The sequence below is a fragment of the Equus przewalskii genome, chromosome 8 (genome assembly GCF_037783145.1).
Source record: "Equus przewalskii isolate Varuska chromosome 8, EquPr2, whole genome shotgun sequence".
Taxonomy (NCBI): Eukaryota; Metazoa; Chordata; class Mammalia; order Perissodactyla; family Equidae; genus Equus; species Equus przewalskii.
This window is the reverse complement of record NC_091838.1, coordinates 65,167,768-65,186,025: the sequence shown is the minus strand read 5'-3', so window position 1 is coordinate 65,186,025 and position 18,258 is coordinate 65,167,768. Positions and strand designations below refer to the sequence as shown.

Below are 18,258 nucleotides of genomic sequence, written 5' to 3'. Positions count from 1 at the left end.
CAGAACTCTACTCCTTGTTCTTTCAGCCCATTTCATTTCTTCCTTGCTATTCCTCCGCACATCCTTCTGAGTTAAGAGATTCATTTCTTTCTAAGTCCAGGTGGGGAGACTGATAAGTAAAGAAAATGCCCCTTGAGTTCTTACTACACAGAGATGTTGCATGAGACCTAGGACATTCCTTCTGTTTTCCAAAGATGAGAAGTTAAAGATTCTCTCATAGACAGCGTGGTGTGAAAGCCTTCTTACAGGAAAGGCCCAAATAAAGAAAATTGATCCAAGTTCAAGTCTGACTTTTGTAATAATTGTGAAAGGGTAGAACTTATTTTCCGAGCCCTTCCATGCCTTCTTAGAGTCCTTTATGCCTGCTTAGTATCCACTTACCTACTTGCATCCTTAGGTGCCCCGTGTCCCCAAAATGCTCCTTGTTCAGTTACTCAGATCAAAGTTATTGGCAGAACGGCCTTTGGTATTTTGAAACTATAAGATGAGAACTCTGCCTTTCCAGACACCCAGAAATGGACCATTTGGGGCAGAACTGCTGCTTGCCTACCCTAATATCCTTTCTCCCTTTTTTCCTTAGTAATAGAACCCAAAATTGTTATACAGGCAAACGACTGTCTAGAATAAAGACTAATTTTCCCAGCTTTCTTACAGCCAGGTGTGAATAAATGACTATGTTCTGAACAATGATATACGAGGAGAATTGCCGTTTAGCATCTTTCAAGAAGCATACTTAGGTATGCACCCCTGTTGTCTGTTCTTATTGTTTCTTTCTCCTTGAAATAAAGATGCTATGGCTGAAGCTCCAACAGCCGTCTTGACTGTGACTATGAAGGCCACACACAAGGGATGGTGGTTGGAGAGCTGGAAGGATCTTTGGTCCCTAATTTCATACAGCCACCAAATTAGCCCTGGACTATTTCTGAAATTCTTGTACAAAGGCAAAAAATAAATCTTTATCTTATTAAAGCAATCACTTTGTTGGGTTCCTATTATACACAGCTCCCCCTAACTCTAATTGATACAACAATCAAGTTAGCCAAACTTGCATGAGCAGAAATATTGTCTCTCTGGCTTTTTGAAGCTGTTCAACTTGTATACCACCAGGTACCCAGTGGCCGGTAAAGGAGATCGGGGGCACATCCAAGACTGTTACAACAATTTCCTGCCTCCTACTTGTCAGTTTCAGATCAGTCCTCAGCTCAGTTCTGAACTCAAGGGTCTCCCATCTTAGCTAGGTACACAGGGTAAGACAGAGGTCAAGGGTAAAAACTCAAGACTTCCCTCACCCATACCTGCTCAACCACCTACCAGCTGTGTGTCCTAGAGTAAGTTGACCTCCTTATGCCTCGGTTCCTCATCACTGAAATTGTGGTACGAATAGTATAGTAGTGCCCCCTTATCCACAAAGGTATGTTCCAAGACCCCCAGTGGATGCCTGAAACCATGGATAATGTGGAACCCAATATATACTATGATTTTTCCTATATGTTATACCTATGATAAAGTTTAATTTATAAATTAGGCACAGGAAGAAATTAACAATAACTACAATAAAATAGAGCAATTTTAACAATACACTGGAATAAAAGTTCTTAGGGATCCCAGCATAAGATTTTTCTCTTTCCCTATTAAGTGGAGAAATTTCACCTTTTCACTTAAGGGAAAGCACTTTACAGCTTCTTTTTGGCATATCCAAATTGCCAACATAGCAATTCTTGTGCTTCAGGGCCATTATTAAATAAAATAAGGGTTACATGAACATGAGCACTGTGATACCATGACAGTCTGTTTGACAACCAAGATGGCTACTATGCGACTAATGATCCGTTAACGTATACAGGGTGGATACGCTTGACAAAGGCGTAAACAACGACCCGGCAGATGGAGCAGGACAGAGTGAGATTTCATGAACCTACTCAGAAGGGCACAAAATTTAAAACTTAAGAATTGTTTGTTTCTGGAATTTTCCATTTAATATTTTCAGACCATAGTTGACCACGGATAACTGAAACCTCGCAAAGTAAAACCGTGGATAAGGGGGGACCACTGTAGTTACTTCATAGGATCATTATAAGGCTTAAATGAGTTAATGTATGCAACGTGCATAAACAGTGGCGAGCACAAAGAAGTGCTAAGTATGTGTTATTATTATTATTATCATTAGTATCTTTGATGCTTTGAACTTGATGTCGATAGCACTTGATCTTCCTAGTAAAGAATTACTGCTTTTCTCATTTATAAGTTCATTTAAAATATTGTTTTAATTATAAGAGAAATAAATTGTTCACTACTGAAAACATTCAAGTTGTACATAAGTCAACAAAGTAAAACAAAAAGCCCCCTTATCTCATTGGTCTTCTCACTCACATTCCCAGTGGCAATCATTATTAGCTGTTGCGCGCATCCTTTCAGACATGTCCATGCCTGGAGAAGTATACATAGATACATGCAGAGAGAAAGAGAGACGTATATGGATACATACATCATTTTGCTTTTTGTTGTTTCATACAAAAAAGCTCATACTGTACCTACTAATCTATTATTTGCTTCTTTTGACTTAGTTTTTTTTAACTGAGATATAATTCCCATATAACATCGCATTAGTTTTAGGTATGCAACATAATGATTTGATATACGTATATATTGTGAAATGATTGGCACAATAAGTTTAGTTAACGTCCATCATCTCACATGGTCACAATTTGTGTGTTTGCATGTGATGAGGACTTTCAAGATCTCCTCTTTTACCAATTTTCAAATACACAACATAGCATTGTTAACTATGGTCACGAGGCTGTACATTACATCCCCAGGACTTATTTGTCTTATAACTGGAAGTTTGTCCCTTTTGAGTTAATATTATTTTGACATCTTTAAAAATGTCTGCATGATGTTCCCTATTCATGGACATCTAAATGGTTTCCGGTTTTTCACTATTATAAAAAATGCTGCAATGGAGTTCCTTGCCTGGTACCTTTCTGCACCTGTGTGAGTATATCTGTCAGAAAATTTCCCAAAAATAGAAGAGCTGGACCAAAGTGTATATGCATCATAGATAGTGCTGAAAAGTTCTCCAAGAGGTTTGTTTTAATGTGCAGTCCATTTATAGGGAATTCGAGTTCTATCTCCCCACACTATCTTTGAGATTGGATATTATCAAACTTCTTAGATCTTTGCCAACCTGAGAGACGAAAAACGGTGCTTTATTATTTTAATTTTTACTGTGAATGAGGCTGAGAAGCTTTTTGGAAATTTATCATGTTTTATTTGTTTTTTTATGGGATGTTTTTTGTTTATGTCCTCCCAGTATTTGAATCTTGCCATTTCCTTGAGGACTCCGGCTTTCTGTGCCTTGGGCTACCTCACATAAGGACCCTTGTTGTAATTCAGTCCTGATTTCTGATGTCAGCCATTCAGTTGGCATCTTGGCCTGAGTGTCTTGGCTCCTAACGCCCTGTGCTAAGTAGACTGGAGAGGGGATCCGGCAGGCAGATTTGGACACACCCATCCAGGAGAGCGAGGTGACAGAATGCAAAACTCTAGCTCTTCTTAGGTCACGTATCTTCCATGAGACAGAGGGAAGGTTATCTAACCCTAGGCCTCTCTAAGTTGGCGTGAGTCCTCACCCAGAGGTCCAAGGTCTCCAACAGTATCACCTTTCCTCGTGAGAAACCGTTACTCTTTAGTGAGGAGTATGCAGAAAGCCCAACAATTCTACCATCCTACTGTCATCCTATATCAGAATTGAATCCCTTTGGGAATGGCTGAGAGGGGCAGAGTCCTCTAGGAAATAAAGCCTCCCCAGTCTGGATTCATCTATAACTCAAAAGGTTGGCTCTGGCTAGTACATTTTCTGCTGCTCCTGGCATCACATCCCAGCACCAATGGAAGCTTTGGAAGACAGAGGAAATAATAGAGAAAGCAGAGTCCAGAAAATCACATTCCAGCTAACCAAAATATGCAGATCAAGTAAAACACATCTGTAGGCCACGGTTTTGATAGGTACAAAATTTGAATCACTCTTTCAAGAACTTGTGCAAAAAGCCCTGTGTTGTGAAACAAGTGTGCATAACACCCTCCACCGGCCTTTCAAACTCTCCTTTATGATGCCCTAAGAAAAGGTGAATTCAACCCACTCTTTCTTATTCAGGAGAGCCCCTTCCTTCTTCTCCTACGGATGTTGCAAAATCTTGCTTTTCATTCACTCCAGAGAGTACCTGAACCCAGGAAGCTAGGGCAATTGGTGAAAGCAACAAATTCCCCTTCAGAACAAAGAAGCACAGTTATAAATCCAGCTCCAAGAACACGCCGTGCTAACCTACAGCTCTCCAGCCAGGTAAGCCATCTGATCTCTGAGATTGACTTTGCATCACACAGCTCTAACCAATCACCCATCTATTACTCGTGCTTTTCCAACCCACCTGTGTCCTCCTCACCACCACTGGCTCTGCACCAGTCCACGCTCACCATTTTTTTCAAGTCCCAACTCACACACCCTTCCCTGGCCCTCCCTTTCTCTGGGGATGCCCACCGTCCACATTTTCCTGGGCGTTGAAGTGTTCAGCCCCTACCACAATGGGCTCCTGTGTATGTTTAGGGAGTCAGAATGGCATAGTGAAACTCTCCAGGACTTGGGCGTCTGGCAGAAGTGCAGTTGAATCCTAGCTCTGGCGTTAGCCAGCTATGACCTTGGGCAGGTTACTTAATAGTTTCCTCTACTGTCAGATGGATAATCACAATTGCCTTGGAGAGTTGCTCCAAGGATTAAATCAGATAATATATGCAAAGTACTTAGCTCTGTTCTTGACTCATGCTATGAGACCTATTATTCTTAATTTTACCTCTATTTTTGGGTATAGTTTCATGTAATTCTTTTCTTTAAAATCCAAATTGTCCATCCCTTCAGATCAGAAACCAAATCCTGTGTTTTTTAATCCCATAAAAGCATCTAGCACAGTCTGTTTACGGATTAGTCAAGAATTGTTTCTGAAATTATTGGAATATTTACATAACATTGAGATCAAAGGTGAGAGGGACACATGCATCAGGTGTAAAAGCTGATGGCCTCAACAGAATTGGCACGGTATTGTATAGAGTGATGATTCTCTGGATACTGAAGAAAAAATGCTTAAGCTTGACTCAGAAACCCTGAATTATAGTAACCTTGGTAAAGTCATATAACCTTGCTAAGCTTTTGTGCCCTCCTCAGAAAATGATGCTTAACAATATCTGACCTGCCTACCTTTCTAGGACGTTTTGAGACTCAATTGCCATCATCCATATGAAAACATTTTCAGACGGTAATATAATATAAAAATGAAAGACCCCTGAGAATGGTTGGGTAAATTAGACTTCTTGTGATTACTTAGGAAAGGAAGAAAGAGGCGAACGGTTTCTCCTGGAAACTACCCAGTCTCTGAGCATTGTTAGTTTGTAGCCTTGAAATGTCTTCATAATCTGATCCGTCCCTGGATGACAGAGGGTCAGACTGTACTTCCCAAGGCTGCTCAGGACTAGATCTGCTTGCTCCATAAACTCTGTACCTGAGTTAAGCCTGTAGTGGCTAAAGCTAATTTCTAAAATGTTAGGGGCATTTACAGGGAGCAGAGTCCGGGTACTTACCCAGAAATGTTCTCTGGGTTGACCACGTTCACAGAGAATATAAAGTGCAGAAAATTCCAGAACTCCTATAGGTTCAAATAAACCCAAATTTCCTCTCTCTATACAAGTCCCATTTTCAGTGCTTTTTGGATCATGTTGGTTGGGTTTCTTTTCGTTTGTTTTTGCACCAAGTTTGTGGAAGTGTTTTTCTCTTGACAACTGGAAGTTTGGAAAGAGATGGAAAATTACTCTCTGATAGCTGTTCTGTGTCTTTTTTGCAAGAACCTAATATAAAGGCATCTAGTCTCTTGTTGAACCATATAGTAGAAAGCAAAATATCTACCATCTTATTTCTGTCACCAGTTTGGGAACGGGTATAGGTTGAAGGAGCATACATGAAGCCAAAGGAAGGCCAGTTGGCTGGCTGCCAAAAAACCTCCCCTGTAGCATTACATTTATTGAGCAGGGCTGGGTAGTCCTTGGAGATCAGAGGTTTCATTCTATGAGAACACGAGATTGTATCAGAGCGCTAAGAACAGACTTACCATATACAAACTTCCCAGAGACTGAGAGAGAAATCCAGACCTTCAGTTCAGTTACTTACAGTGGGAAGTATGACGTCATGACCCAAAGTCCAAATTCAGCCTAAATGAGTCTTTGGTTTGCTTGCCTTTTATTTTATTTGTGGGGCCAAATGATATTTTACACAAATTAGAGCCAAAGTTTCTTTCCAGCCTTATTGTGACATAATTGACATATAACATTGTATAAGTTTGTGTTCAACACGATCATTTGATATGTGTATATATTGCGAAATGATTACCACAATATGATTAGTTAACACATCCATTACTTTATGTACTTATCTTTTTTTTATGGTGAGAACTTTTAAGATCTACTCTCTTAGCAACTTTCAAGTACACAATACAATATTGTTAACTATAGTCACCATGCTGTGCATTAGATCCCCAGAATTTATTCATCTTATATCTGAAAGTTTGTCCATCTTTGACCACCTTCACCTATTCCCCTCACCCCAGGACCACCAATCTACTCTCTGTTTCTATGAGTTCAGTGTTTTTAGATTCCACATATGAGTGAGATAATAGTGTTTGTCTTTCTCTGTCTGACTTATTTCACTTAGCACAATGCTCTTGAGGTCCATCTATGTTGTCACAAATGGCAAGATTTCCTCCTTTTTTATGGCTGAATAATACTCCGGTATATATATACAACATCTCTTTATCCATTCACCCATCTACACTTCAGTTGTTTCCATGTCTTAGCTATTGTGAATAATACTACAATGAACGTGGGAGTGCTGATATCTTTTCAGGATAGTGATTTCATTTCCTTTAGACATATACTCAGAAGTAGGATTTCTGGATCATACGATTGTTCTATTTTAAGGTTTAGAGGAACCTCCATTCTGTGTTCCAGAGTGGCTATACCAATTTACATTCCCATCAACAGTGCACAAGAGTTGCCTTTTCTCCACATCCGCGCCAGCTCTTGTTAGCTCTTGTCTTTTTGATAGTAGCGGTTCTAACAGGTTGAGCCAAATTTAAAAAATCATTGAAAAGTAGATTTCTCAATTGTCTTGGAAAATCAGAAGATCTGGTCCCTATGCTTTCCGAGAAGGCAACAATCACTGGCCATTGAGGGACACTGCTGGCCTCTTACAGGAAGTTAGTGTTCTTCAGGTTTTCATATTTCTCACCACTGATTATTACCCAACACTGGAGCCATTTATCATAGTACGTGTATTGTTCTTCTCATAATAGAGAAATCTTTCTTCTATACTTATGTCTCTATCGAAATTTGGAAAACAGAAAACTAGAGGGCAGAATATTTCAAGAAAATGGATAATCATCATCACCATCATCATTCTCCTACTGTCGCAAGCTTCTCTCTTCCACAAAAATTTTAGCCTTGAGAGAATTTCAGGACTCATTGATTATAATGGGCTTTTTGCGAAAGAATCTAAGTTCACTCTAAGTAGATTCTATCGGGCAAAACAAAATTCTCTCTTAACAAAAAAAAAAAAAAGAAAGAAATCCCCAACAATCCCAAAACAAATTTTTCAGTTGCTTGACTTTCTGGAAAGAAAATAAATGCTAATAAATTGGTTTTGCATTCGTGCAAAAATTGGGCTTCTTCGCTCTGACTGTAATCTAAAGCTGTTTTTTATGTGGGGGTATTGGTGTTGGTGGCATTGAGAGGAGCAGTCACAGTGTTTTAATCTTTCAGATAGCCTGTGGGACAGAGTTTAAAACATAGCAATGTTAGGGCTGCCAAAGACTCACTCATTGGAAGAGAGGTTGATCCTCTTGGGGGCTTCTCTTTAAAAATGATTTTAAAGGCCCTCACTCAGAGGACCACAGATGTAAAATCTGACTTTCAATCAAATGGGGCCTAAAATGTGGCGAAGGTGGCAGGGTGACCCAGAGGAAAGGGGACATGATGTGGAGTTTGTCAAACTTAAGTCTGAATTCCAATCCTTCCACTCCAAATTGATGTGATCCTGAGTGGGTTTCTTTATTTCTCTGTGTTCCAAGTCTCCATTTATAAAACTGGGATGAATTCTGCTTCACAGAGTTGATGTGAATATTGCATGAGAAAATATAAACTGGCCCTTTGTGAGCACTTTCAAATGTTGGTTCGATTTCTCTTTCTTGTTTCCTTTATATATAATAATGATAGCTACCGTGAACTGAAATGCTTACTATTAGCCAGACTAGTGCCTCGTAACTTGACTTCTAGTTTTCCCCTGGTTTTATAGTTGCTCCAGTCCTTTTCCCAGCATTTCAATACACTAGACCAGGAATCATTCTTTTTCTGTAAAGAGCCAGGTTAGAAATATTTTTATATTTTTGACCATCTCTACAGGCAAAGGGCTCAAGGATCAGAGGGTTCTACAGTCTCTGTTAGATTGCCCGCTTTGCCTGCCATTGCAGTATGAGAGCAGCCATAGACAAGATGTAGACAAATGTATGTTGCTGTGTTCCAATAAAACTTATTTAGAAAAACAAAGAGCTAGACCAGGGGCCAGAGTTTTCCAACCCTTCCACTTGACTATGAATCTTCAGTATCCTATACATAGTTCTTGCTGTCCTAAGGCATAGTTAAAATTTCAGTTGGTTTTAGGAGGGAGGGTGGAAGGCAAAGAGGAAGAGAGGAAAGAAATAGCAAGAGAACTTAAAATGAATTTATAAGCTGTATACCATTATATTCAACTACATATAGAGAAGATTCTTTTTCTGCTCATCTTAAATCTATATACCTCAACTAAAATGTTTACCGCTTACCACTTCTGTCATCTCAAACCTAGTAAGACTAGTTAACATTTCTTGATCACTTTTTTTCACTCAGTGTGGGCTTTGTGTCAAGTGCCTAACACGGACTATTCTATTTAATCCATACAATAATCCTATGAAACGAAAGTAATTGTTAAACACATATTTTAGTGAGCAAATTGAAGCTTAAAAGAGTTGAATGATTTCCCTGGTGTCACAGAGCTCGTAAGTTAGGGAGCTGGGATGTAAGTCTAAGCAGCTGGACTTCACAGTTGCTCAACTTCTCAGCCTCAGTTTCTTCACACATAAAAAATGGATTATCCATCTAAACCTTAGTTTCTCGGAACGATTACAACAGTGAAGGTATCTGAAAGTGCCTGGGTCAGAATCAGGGAGCACTTAATCAGTTCCCTTTTCTTTCTCTACCATAGCATTTGGGATTATCCAGCAATTATTAAATATTTATTGATTACCCACTATCTTGTCGGGTTTAACCGATCTAGAGCCACTGTTTCTTAGGAGAAAGACATTTTAGTCCTGACTTTGCCTCCAAGGATGTGTGACCTTAGGGAGCCTTTGGTGTTGGGTTTCCACTCTGGAAAATGACAGGTTTCTGCTCAGCCTTTCTGACAATGCTGTCTTATTTACACCAGAACCCACTTGATAAAATGTGCACTTCCAGACCCTACCCAAGACCAGACTCATCAGGATCTTTTGGAGTGGGGCTTAGGTTTCAGCATTATTATCCCCAACTATAGTTTCAAAATAAGTATTAAACCTACAAAAAAGTTGAAAAAAATCATACAATGAACCCTATCTACCTTTCACTAGATGCACTTATTGTTAATTTGCTTCATAGATCTTTTTTTCTCTTGCTTGAGAAAAAATATTTGAAAAGTCAGACTCCATTTGAAAGTCAGTTCATAGGTTGCCACGTTTGCTTGATAATTCCTCTCTCTCTCCATTTGAAAGTCAGTTATGGGCATCATTTCACCCCTGAACATATCAACGCATATCTTTTAGGAACAAAGATGTCTACAACCATAACACCATTATTGCACCCAAGGAATTTAATTAATATTGATGCTATTATGTTATCAAATACACAGTCTATATTTAAATGTCTTTAATTACTACCAAAAAAAGTCCTTGTAGTTTTTCTTTGACGATCTAATCCAAAATCTTGCATTTTATTTGATTTTCATGTCTCTTTCACTTCCTTTTGTTTAGAAAATTGTTTTTTGTCTCTCATGACTTGATATTTTCAGGGAGTTCAGGCCACATGTTTTCTAGAATGCCCCTCCATCTGGATCTGCCTGCTTTCCCATACCTAGATTTCTAGGTGGTAGATTAGATCGAGCATTTATATTATACTCTGTGTACCTTTATTGGAACACATTCTAAGGACAAAACGAACTGCAAAAAATTTTGAACTTACTAAGTAGGTTTGCTGTTGGTATTGCTACTGGAATAGTAATAGTAATTCTGAAACAATCTCTTTCTATATTGTAGGACATGGCAAAATAAATAAATACCTTGACATTTTTGAAAACCAGATTTCTCATACATTGGGTGATAAAATATGGAATAAGGAGGAGCCAGCCTGGTGGCATAGCAGTTAAGTTCACACGCTCCATTTGGACAGCCTGGGGTTCGCCAGTTCAGATTCCGGGCACAGACCTCTGTACCGCTTATTGAGCCATGCTGTGGCAGGCGTCCCACATATAAAATAGAGAAAGACTGGCACAGATGTTAGCTCAGGGCCAATCTTCCTCAAAAAACAAACAAACAAATATGGAATAAGGAAAAATAAGAAAGAATCTATGATGTCAGATTTGAATTGGGGGTATGAGTATGAACTCTATCTACTACCATAGTAGAAATAAGCACATCTAGTCGTCAGATCTTGGTTTTTAAATAACATTTCACACTAAAAGGAACCAGCGCTCCTTAAGGAATGACTGATTATGGGGTTAGGTAGATAAAATATAAGTTGATCCTGGAATAACTTGTTATGTCAGAAAGAAAAAAATGCTTAATGATAATGGAGACTTGTCAAAAGAACACAGGAGTCAGCTTGAAGAGGCTCACATTTGGCATATCTGAGCAGAAAAGAGAATAATAATAGTAATGGGTCATAGCACAGTAAATAGGAATTTATATCATAGTGAAATTAAAATCAACAGCAACAGAAGGAAGTATATATGGAAGAAACTACATTTCAGAAGTCTGCGAATAAATGTTGAAGGGATTATTGAATTCGATGCTTTTTTAACATGCTCCCCAGGTGGTTCTAATTCCCTCCTAAGTTTGAGAACAACTGCTAGGCATTACCTTGAAGCACTTTAAGGCTATAATAGCTATGAAATCTGAAACATAGCCCCTGCCCTGAGAAAACTGATACTGAACAGAAATATATGAAAAATGAAATTCTAGCCAGCCTGCGACGATTTGTTTTCTCCTGGAAGTACTTCTGCTAGTATTTTCCCTGCTATTTTCTCCACCGGTCATTCTGGCTGCTCCTGAAGCTGGCTGTTCCATTCCAGCGTGGTCCTGGGAGAACTCCTGCCCTCTTACTTCCACCACAGTCCTCTGCCCCCGAAGTGCAAAATATTGACACCCACGGAAAAGCGAAAAGGAGGCAGCTGCCTGGGATTGTCTCCAGGCTCTGCCTTTTGCTTATTCTTGTTTTCTTCACCTCTTCACCAGGCAAACCACAGCTTGCAGGCATCAATGCCAGGCCAGTGGACACTGCATGTAAATACAGTGTCTTGCGATGCCTCAGAGGGCTTAAATTTTTATTCTAGAAGTAGGGCAGGAACCATTTGCCTGTAAATGTGTCTTCTGCCTCTGGGCTTCCAAGTTTTGCAATTAATTGGGGCTATTTTTGTATAGTTCTAGTTTAACCATGCATAGAAGCCATTCAAAAGTGAGCAAATAGTTACGAATTTCTCTCCCTGTAATCAATCTTTTCCTTTGCTTCCCACATCCAAATCGAGTGCCAGACCCCGTCGATTCTGCTTTCAACATTTTTCAAGTATCATCCTTGACTTTTCATTTTCTTTCGGCCATATTTTGAAGATGCGTATGGAAGAAATTGATTTCCTATTCTTCTTCACCATCACACCAGGACATCTATGCCTACGTAAGCCAACTTGCTGAAGTTACTAGTGTGGAGTGGGATATCTTGCCTACTAGGATTTCAAAGAGCCATTTTGTTCAACATGTCTTTAATATGGGCTCTAAACTGCCATTGCAAAAAAGGATCAAATGTAAAATCCCTTAAGAAAAGTGACTTAAATTTATATTATAGATCCCAAATGACTGGTATAAGCCTTGTTTCAGCAACAGCAGTTATGAAAGGGAAGTAAAAGAAGAGGAACTCCATAAGAGAAGGTGGAAGATAACCATCTAAGCACTTTAAATTCTGCCCTGGGCTACTCCTGCTCCTGGGAAAAGTCCCCACTACAACATTCTAAACTCAGTGAGCAATCAAATAACTCTCACCTGAATCACTGGCTGGCTGACAGTCTGGATGGTGGTCTATCTAGTTTATCAAGGATCCACCCAGGCAAATGCCAGGTGGTGTCTGCAAACACATTTAAAATTGATAATGCACCTGTTAGCCAACTGGGGCACACCAGAGAAGACAGAACTTGCTCAGCCTCTCTTCCTGTGCCATCCCTCTGTCTTAGGGCTTCATCTTTCCAATAAGAATCACTAACCCAGTATTATGATTTGGAATCAGAGGCTGGCTGCTTCCACCCATTCACACTCAGCACTGCAGCCATGGCATTCCCCCCATGTACTCTTTGTGTACAATCTGTCTTCCTGTCTTAATTATCTTTGCATCTTTGGGTCAGCCTACCTCCAGTACCTTCCTCAGTTCCTTAGAAGAGAAGGTACTTAGTAAGTGTTTAGTCAATAGATATTTACGTGGGTATTCCTTATCTTAGGGGTTGTGAATTTCAAGCACCTCTCCTGCTCCTCTCTCCTTCTGTTCTCCCATTTTCCCCCAGATATCAAAGAGCTCTCCACTTTTCTCTTCTTCACTATTCCCCTTGTATCTGCTCTCCATCCTGTATATTGAATAATCCCCCTAAAGATGTTCAACCTACTCTTTAGGAAACAGTACCAAAAGTACAATCATCACATTTTCCAAATCTGAATATTGGAGCATGGGTTCAAACCAGTAGAAGTTTAATCAGTAGGTAATAGGAAGTAATATTTGAAACAAGACTGTCCCTGACAATCCAAAATGTGTGGTTGTTGAAGCCCAAAGGGGACAAGGAGAATGGCCTGTGTTGTAATCCTCCACGGCCCTATCTTGCGTTTTGGTCCAGCCTATCTCTCTGATCTCCCCTCCCAACTCTCTCTTCCTGCCATGGGCCATGCTGACCTCCTTTTGGTCCCTTGAACCAGACAGGTTAGTTCTGTCTCAGGTGCTTTGCAAGGGCTCTCCCTTCTCCCTGGAACCCTCTTCCCTAGATCTTTGCAAGACTCTCATCTTCTTATCATCCATGTCCCAGCCCAAATGTCACCTTCTCCCAAAGACTTTCCTTAACAGCCACTGCCTCCAGATGTCCCTTGCCCTAAGTCACTCTTGACCCTATAACTCTGCTTTATTTTCTTCCTAGAATTTACTTCTCCACGCAAGTATCTTATGTTTGCAGTCTTTCTCCACCCTACCATCCACTACAATGGAAGCCTCACAGAGCACATCTTTGCCAGTCTGTCTGCTCCCGTATCCTAGCACCTAGAACAGTGCCCTGGGACATGGTAGGGGCACAACAAAACTGCGGAATGAATGGATGGACACTGCCCCTTCTGCCACAGGCTGCTGCTCACTCACATATGCTCAGCTCTGTGGAGCGGAGAATTGTGTGATCAGCTCTTGCAATTCTAAGTCCACCCAAACCTCTGTAGGAAATGCACCTCCCACAGGAAAGGGGAACACACGGAGGATTCCAGCTTTGGCTGGATAGGAAACGGAAGTCAAAAGTTTAGGACAGAAAGAGGAAGCACAACAGGAGACACAGCTAAGCAAAAGAAATCTGCTTAAAAAATAAAAATTAAAAAAAGACGGGACCTTCGAGTGCAGTGGTTAGAATACTGAAATTGGACTGGTAGTCATAATGACCCAGTTGAGGCTTTGTCCCAAACTTACTGTGTGCCATTGGGTCCATCACTGCTCTATGCTGAGCTTTAGGTGCCACACTAATAAAATGAGGAAGCTGGAAGTCTCTTTGGTCCTTTCCAGTGACAGTTCTTTAAAAGGGGAGACCTAGGAGCCTATGATCTGTCCTAATTGTAAGGGTTCTGCAGCTACACTGCAGTAGTCTCAGTCCCACTGAGAACTAAGAAATGAGGTAGGTAAGGTTTACCTTTGAGAGTCAGTATTACTCATCGGAGGCCAGATATGCAGAGCTGTCAGAGGGATAAGGTAGGACTTCCAGGCCAGCAAGACCGCACAGTCAGCAGTTTTAACATATTAACGTGTCTAAAGAAAAAAAATGTCCATTAGGGGAGGGGGAGTTCTCTAACCTTGGAAAGGAGAGGCCAGAGACCAGGGCTGGCTCTGCTTTTCCATATGCAGCCTGGAGGAAGGGTCTTAACCGCCAGAGCTTCCCTCCCAATGGAAAGACTGGCCTCAGTGCAAGATGAACGTGATAGCTTACAGGCTCCGAGCATTCTCAGGAGAGTGCAGGACGATCGTTAAGAGTCCAAACTCATCAAAACTGGCTTCAAATCCTGACTCTGCCATTTACTAGCTACATGACCTGTGCAAGTTATTAAACCTGTATCTCTATTATTTCACCTGTGAAATGGGACTGATGATAAAAGTAAGTATCCCCAAGAATTGCTGGAAGAATTAAGTCAATATATATAAAACACTTGGAATAGGGGCTTTACTATAATTCCATTGGCAAAGCCATCTCTGGCCAGTGTGCATGCCTGAGGCCTAATGATCTTAAATATTTGTCTCCCCCCCTTCCAATGTCATTTTCAACAAGCAACCTACTCCTTCTTATGTGGGTTTGCTTACACAGAAAAAATGTGCTTATCATAGAGATTCTGAGAAATTCCCATCCCAGAGCCTGCAATGTTTTATGGCAAATCGATAAACTACTTCTAGTTATGCCTGGGCCTCCCACTTTGCTGGACCACAGAAGCAAGATACAGGCATAGTGCAAATGGAGGATTTCGGTCCAGGGGCAGAACTGTTTTGATTTTCAAATCATCTCACTGGCATTCTGGTGCCTCTCTCCGCCTTACTGTCCTTGGGTTAGAATGCAGACACGCAGGCTCTGATTCTCCTGAAGAGCAACGCGCCTGAGTCCTCAGTCTCTAAAGCAGAGGGCAGAGGGTTTACCCACCCAACAGTGTATCAGCTCCTGGTCTGATCTTGCCCACAGTGGCTGCTGTCCCTGCCACGGGTGCCAGCTTTACATGAAAGAATAAAGAGCTTTTGTAAGACTGGTGGTCTAAAAATATAGGAAAGGAGGCACTCCAAGCTTTAATCCAAGGGTTCCCACTGGCCTGGCTGCATTGACTTCCCCTCCTCAAAAAAAATATGTCCAAGTGTTTTCATTTTATTCTGTGACCTCCTGGGAACAGCAGCCACCCTTTAGGGATTTGTCTGAGTTTTAAACATTCTCAATTAAAAGTGTGAGTCATTCTGGAAGGGTTAGAGAAACTTCAGTGAAGACACACATCAGTGGGAATATGTTCAAGGAGATTTCTTTCCTCCTGACACCTTGCTGGACTGAGTTTGCCTTTAGCAGTTGCGAGAGTTGTGAGTCTCGTTTTGTTTCGTTGTTGGAGAGAGCTGGAAAGGGGAGGTGAAGGAGAAGGGCGAAACACTTCAAGAGATCCATGAGACCTGCTCAGCGCTGGAAGAGAACTTGAGAGGTTCAAGGACCAGGAGGACCCTGGGAGGTTCAGCTATGACATAGGTTATGTGGGCATTTCCAGATTGGCCTGGGAAGGTAACCAATAATTATAATATCTTTCCTCTGGAAAAATGCAGCTTGAGCTCCCAATAAGTAACCTGTAAAGGGACTTCGGAGGTACAATGCATTGCAAGTGAGCTCTTAAATGGTGGACTTCCTACACTGGATCTTAGGAAGAAAGAGAAAGTCCCAAGAAGCATTTGGGGCGGCACAAGGAGCATACAAAGTGTTAGAGCTGGAAGCAGATTTACCCCTGGGCTCTGGGGCAGGCAGTGACCTGCTGAAAAGCCCAGCCGGCAGAGACACCTCTCCAGAGACCCCACAGAAAGATGTCCTGCATTTAAAGAAAGGAAGTGTCGGGGGCTGGGATTAGCCTGACGTTTCATTTCGGGTTCTTGGGACAGCCTTGCCTCTTGACTCTCAGAGAACCCAGAGCCTCCGTTTGAGTTTACCTGAGTCCTTGCGGAAAGGAGAGACAAGTAAGAACTCAGCAGGAGAAGCCAAGCCTTGGTGAGGAAGCCAGAGTAAGGAGATCTGGATCCAGATACAACGGGGGGTTAAGACTGAGGGACAATTCAATGGATGGTATGAAAGGGATGGGGGCTTAGGAGCATCCAGCGAGGGGGCCAAGGCAGCACACATAGACCAGGCAAAGGTGCGGGGTGAGCGTCCGCGGGAAAGGGAGAGTCGAGAAGAGAAGGCTGGGGCGGAGTGGCGAGAAGGCTCTGGGAAGCTGTCCCTAAGGCGCCGCGCGCTCCGAGGAGGGAGGCGGCGTGAGCGTGCGACCGCCGAGGCTGCGGCGGCTGGAACAGGTGAGCGGCCGCCGGGTGGTGGGTCCCCGCCCTTCCCCGCGAGCGTGCCTCCTCCTACCGACTCTCTCCGGCGGTTAGCTGTTCCGCGGCTCCCCTTGGTTTGGGGTTTTGCAACGGGCAGCTGGCTTTTTTTTTCTTCCCTCCCCTGTTTCTGTCTCTCCTTCTTCTTTTAGGTTGCTCCACCCCGCCCAGGATCAGGCGAGGGGGAACCAGCTTGGCTGCGGCTGCCAACTCGCGCCGAGTGCGTCTGCAACTCCCGGAGTGGAGTCTCGCGTCCTGCCTCGTCCCCGCGGGGCGCGCGCTCCTCGCTCCCCCAGGCCCCGCGTCCTCCCCCCGCAACCCTTCCCCACTTTTCCCCGCTTTTGCAATCACATGGCATTTTAAGAATGCCGGAAAGATGGCGGTAGCGGCGGCGGCGGCGGCGGCGGGGCCGGCCGGCGCGGGAGGCGGCCGAGCGCAGCGGAGCGGGCTGCTGGAAGTTTTGGTGCGGGATCGCTGGCACAAAGTTCTGGTGAACTTGAGCGAGGACGCCCTGGTTCTGAGCTGCGAGGAGGGCTCTGCGGCGTACAACGGCATCGGGACCGCCACCAATGGCTCGTTCTGCAGGGGCGCCGGCAGCGGGCACCCGGGCGCGGGCGGCGCGCAGCCCCCGGACTCGCCCGCCGGGGTCCGCACCGCCTTTACCGACCTGCCCGAGCAGGTGCCCGAGGCCATCTCGAACCAGAAGCGTGGCGTGAAGGTGCTGAAGCAGGAGCTGGGCGGGCTGGGCATCAGCATCAAGGGGGGCAAGGAGAACAAGATGCCCATCCTCATCAGCAAGATCTTCAAGGGGCTGGCGGCGGATCAGACCCAAGCCCTGTACGTGGGGGACGCCATCCTGTCGGTGAACGGGGCCGACCTGCGGGACGCCACCCACGACGAGGCGGTGCAGGCGTTAAAGCGCGCGGGCAAGGAAGTGCTGCTGGAAGGTAAGGGGTTAACGCCGCGCGGGCTGCGCTGGGCGCGCACACACCCACTCGCCCTCCCGCCGCACCCTCACCCTCACCCAAGTGTCCTCACACCCCAGGGGGCTGGGGGTGGGAGGTGGCATGGAGTTTTGACAACTTTTACCCACCTGGGGGCAACTTGACCCCACCTACAGTCGTTACAGGCTTTGATCCAGCAGGGTGTATGAAAAGGCTAGGCGAGCAGGGTGTCTCGAGCTCCTCTGTGCCGAGCGCCGCGGTCTCTTGCTAAGTGCACGTTCCCTCATTTTGATCTGCGGATAATCCAAGTGCAGTGTAGGGGCTGGGAAGTGGAACTGGAAATTAAGGTAGATGTCCACGTTACCAAGTGAGCTCACTGAGTAATCGCAACTCTGATAGTTTTCTGCTTTGGCACCATTTTCTCCTCTGAAGCCTGGGCAACTCAGCTAAAAGGGTTGAATCCTAAAGGGACCAGAGAGGGGTGACAATGTTTGAATGCTGAAACTCCGACCACTCTTCTAGACTTCCCTCCTTTCCGACAGGAAACTGGGGTGATGACTGGGGAGCTGTGCCACGGGCTGGGAAGTTGATGCAGAAGTTCAGTTGTGCTGCCAGGGGTTTGGCCGGT

The 18,258-nt window shown here is 43.3% G+C and overlaps 1 protein-coding gene and 1 long non-coding RNA gene across 4 annotated transcripts in view; one reads left to right on the top strand and one right to left on the bottom strand.

Annotated features, from left to right (window-relative positions):
* Nucleotides 1-2,248: 2,248 nt before the first annotated feature.
* LOC139085116 (uncharacterized) lies at nucleotides 2,249-16,928 on the bottom strand. The gene is made up of 4 exons (XR_011543167.1): nucleotides 16,724-16,928; nucleotides 14,285-14,400; nucleotides 5,626-5,823; nucleotides 2,249-2,427 (listed from the first exon to the last, which is right to left on the bottom strand). It is a non-coding gene; the product is annotated as an uncharacterized lncRNA (long non-coding RNA).
* SNTB1 (syntrophin beta 1) overlaps nucleotides 15,591-18,258 on the top strand; it is a 228,187-nt gene continuing 225,519 nt past the window's right edge. The window contains exons 1-2 of one of the 3 annotated variants that reach the window (XM_070630925.1): nucleotides 15,591-16,665; nucleotides 16,839-17,633. In XM_070630925.1, coding sequence (XP_070487026.1) covers nucleotides 17,063-17,633 — 571 coding nt within the window. In that variant the 5' untranslated portion in view covers nucleotides 15,591-16,665; nucleotides 16,839-17,062. Of the gene's footprint in view, nucleotides 16,666-16,838; nucleotides 17,634-18,258 lie in introns of those variants that run through there. The other 2 variants (XM_070630924.1, XM_070630926.1) reach the window with 2 other exon arrangements.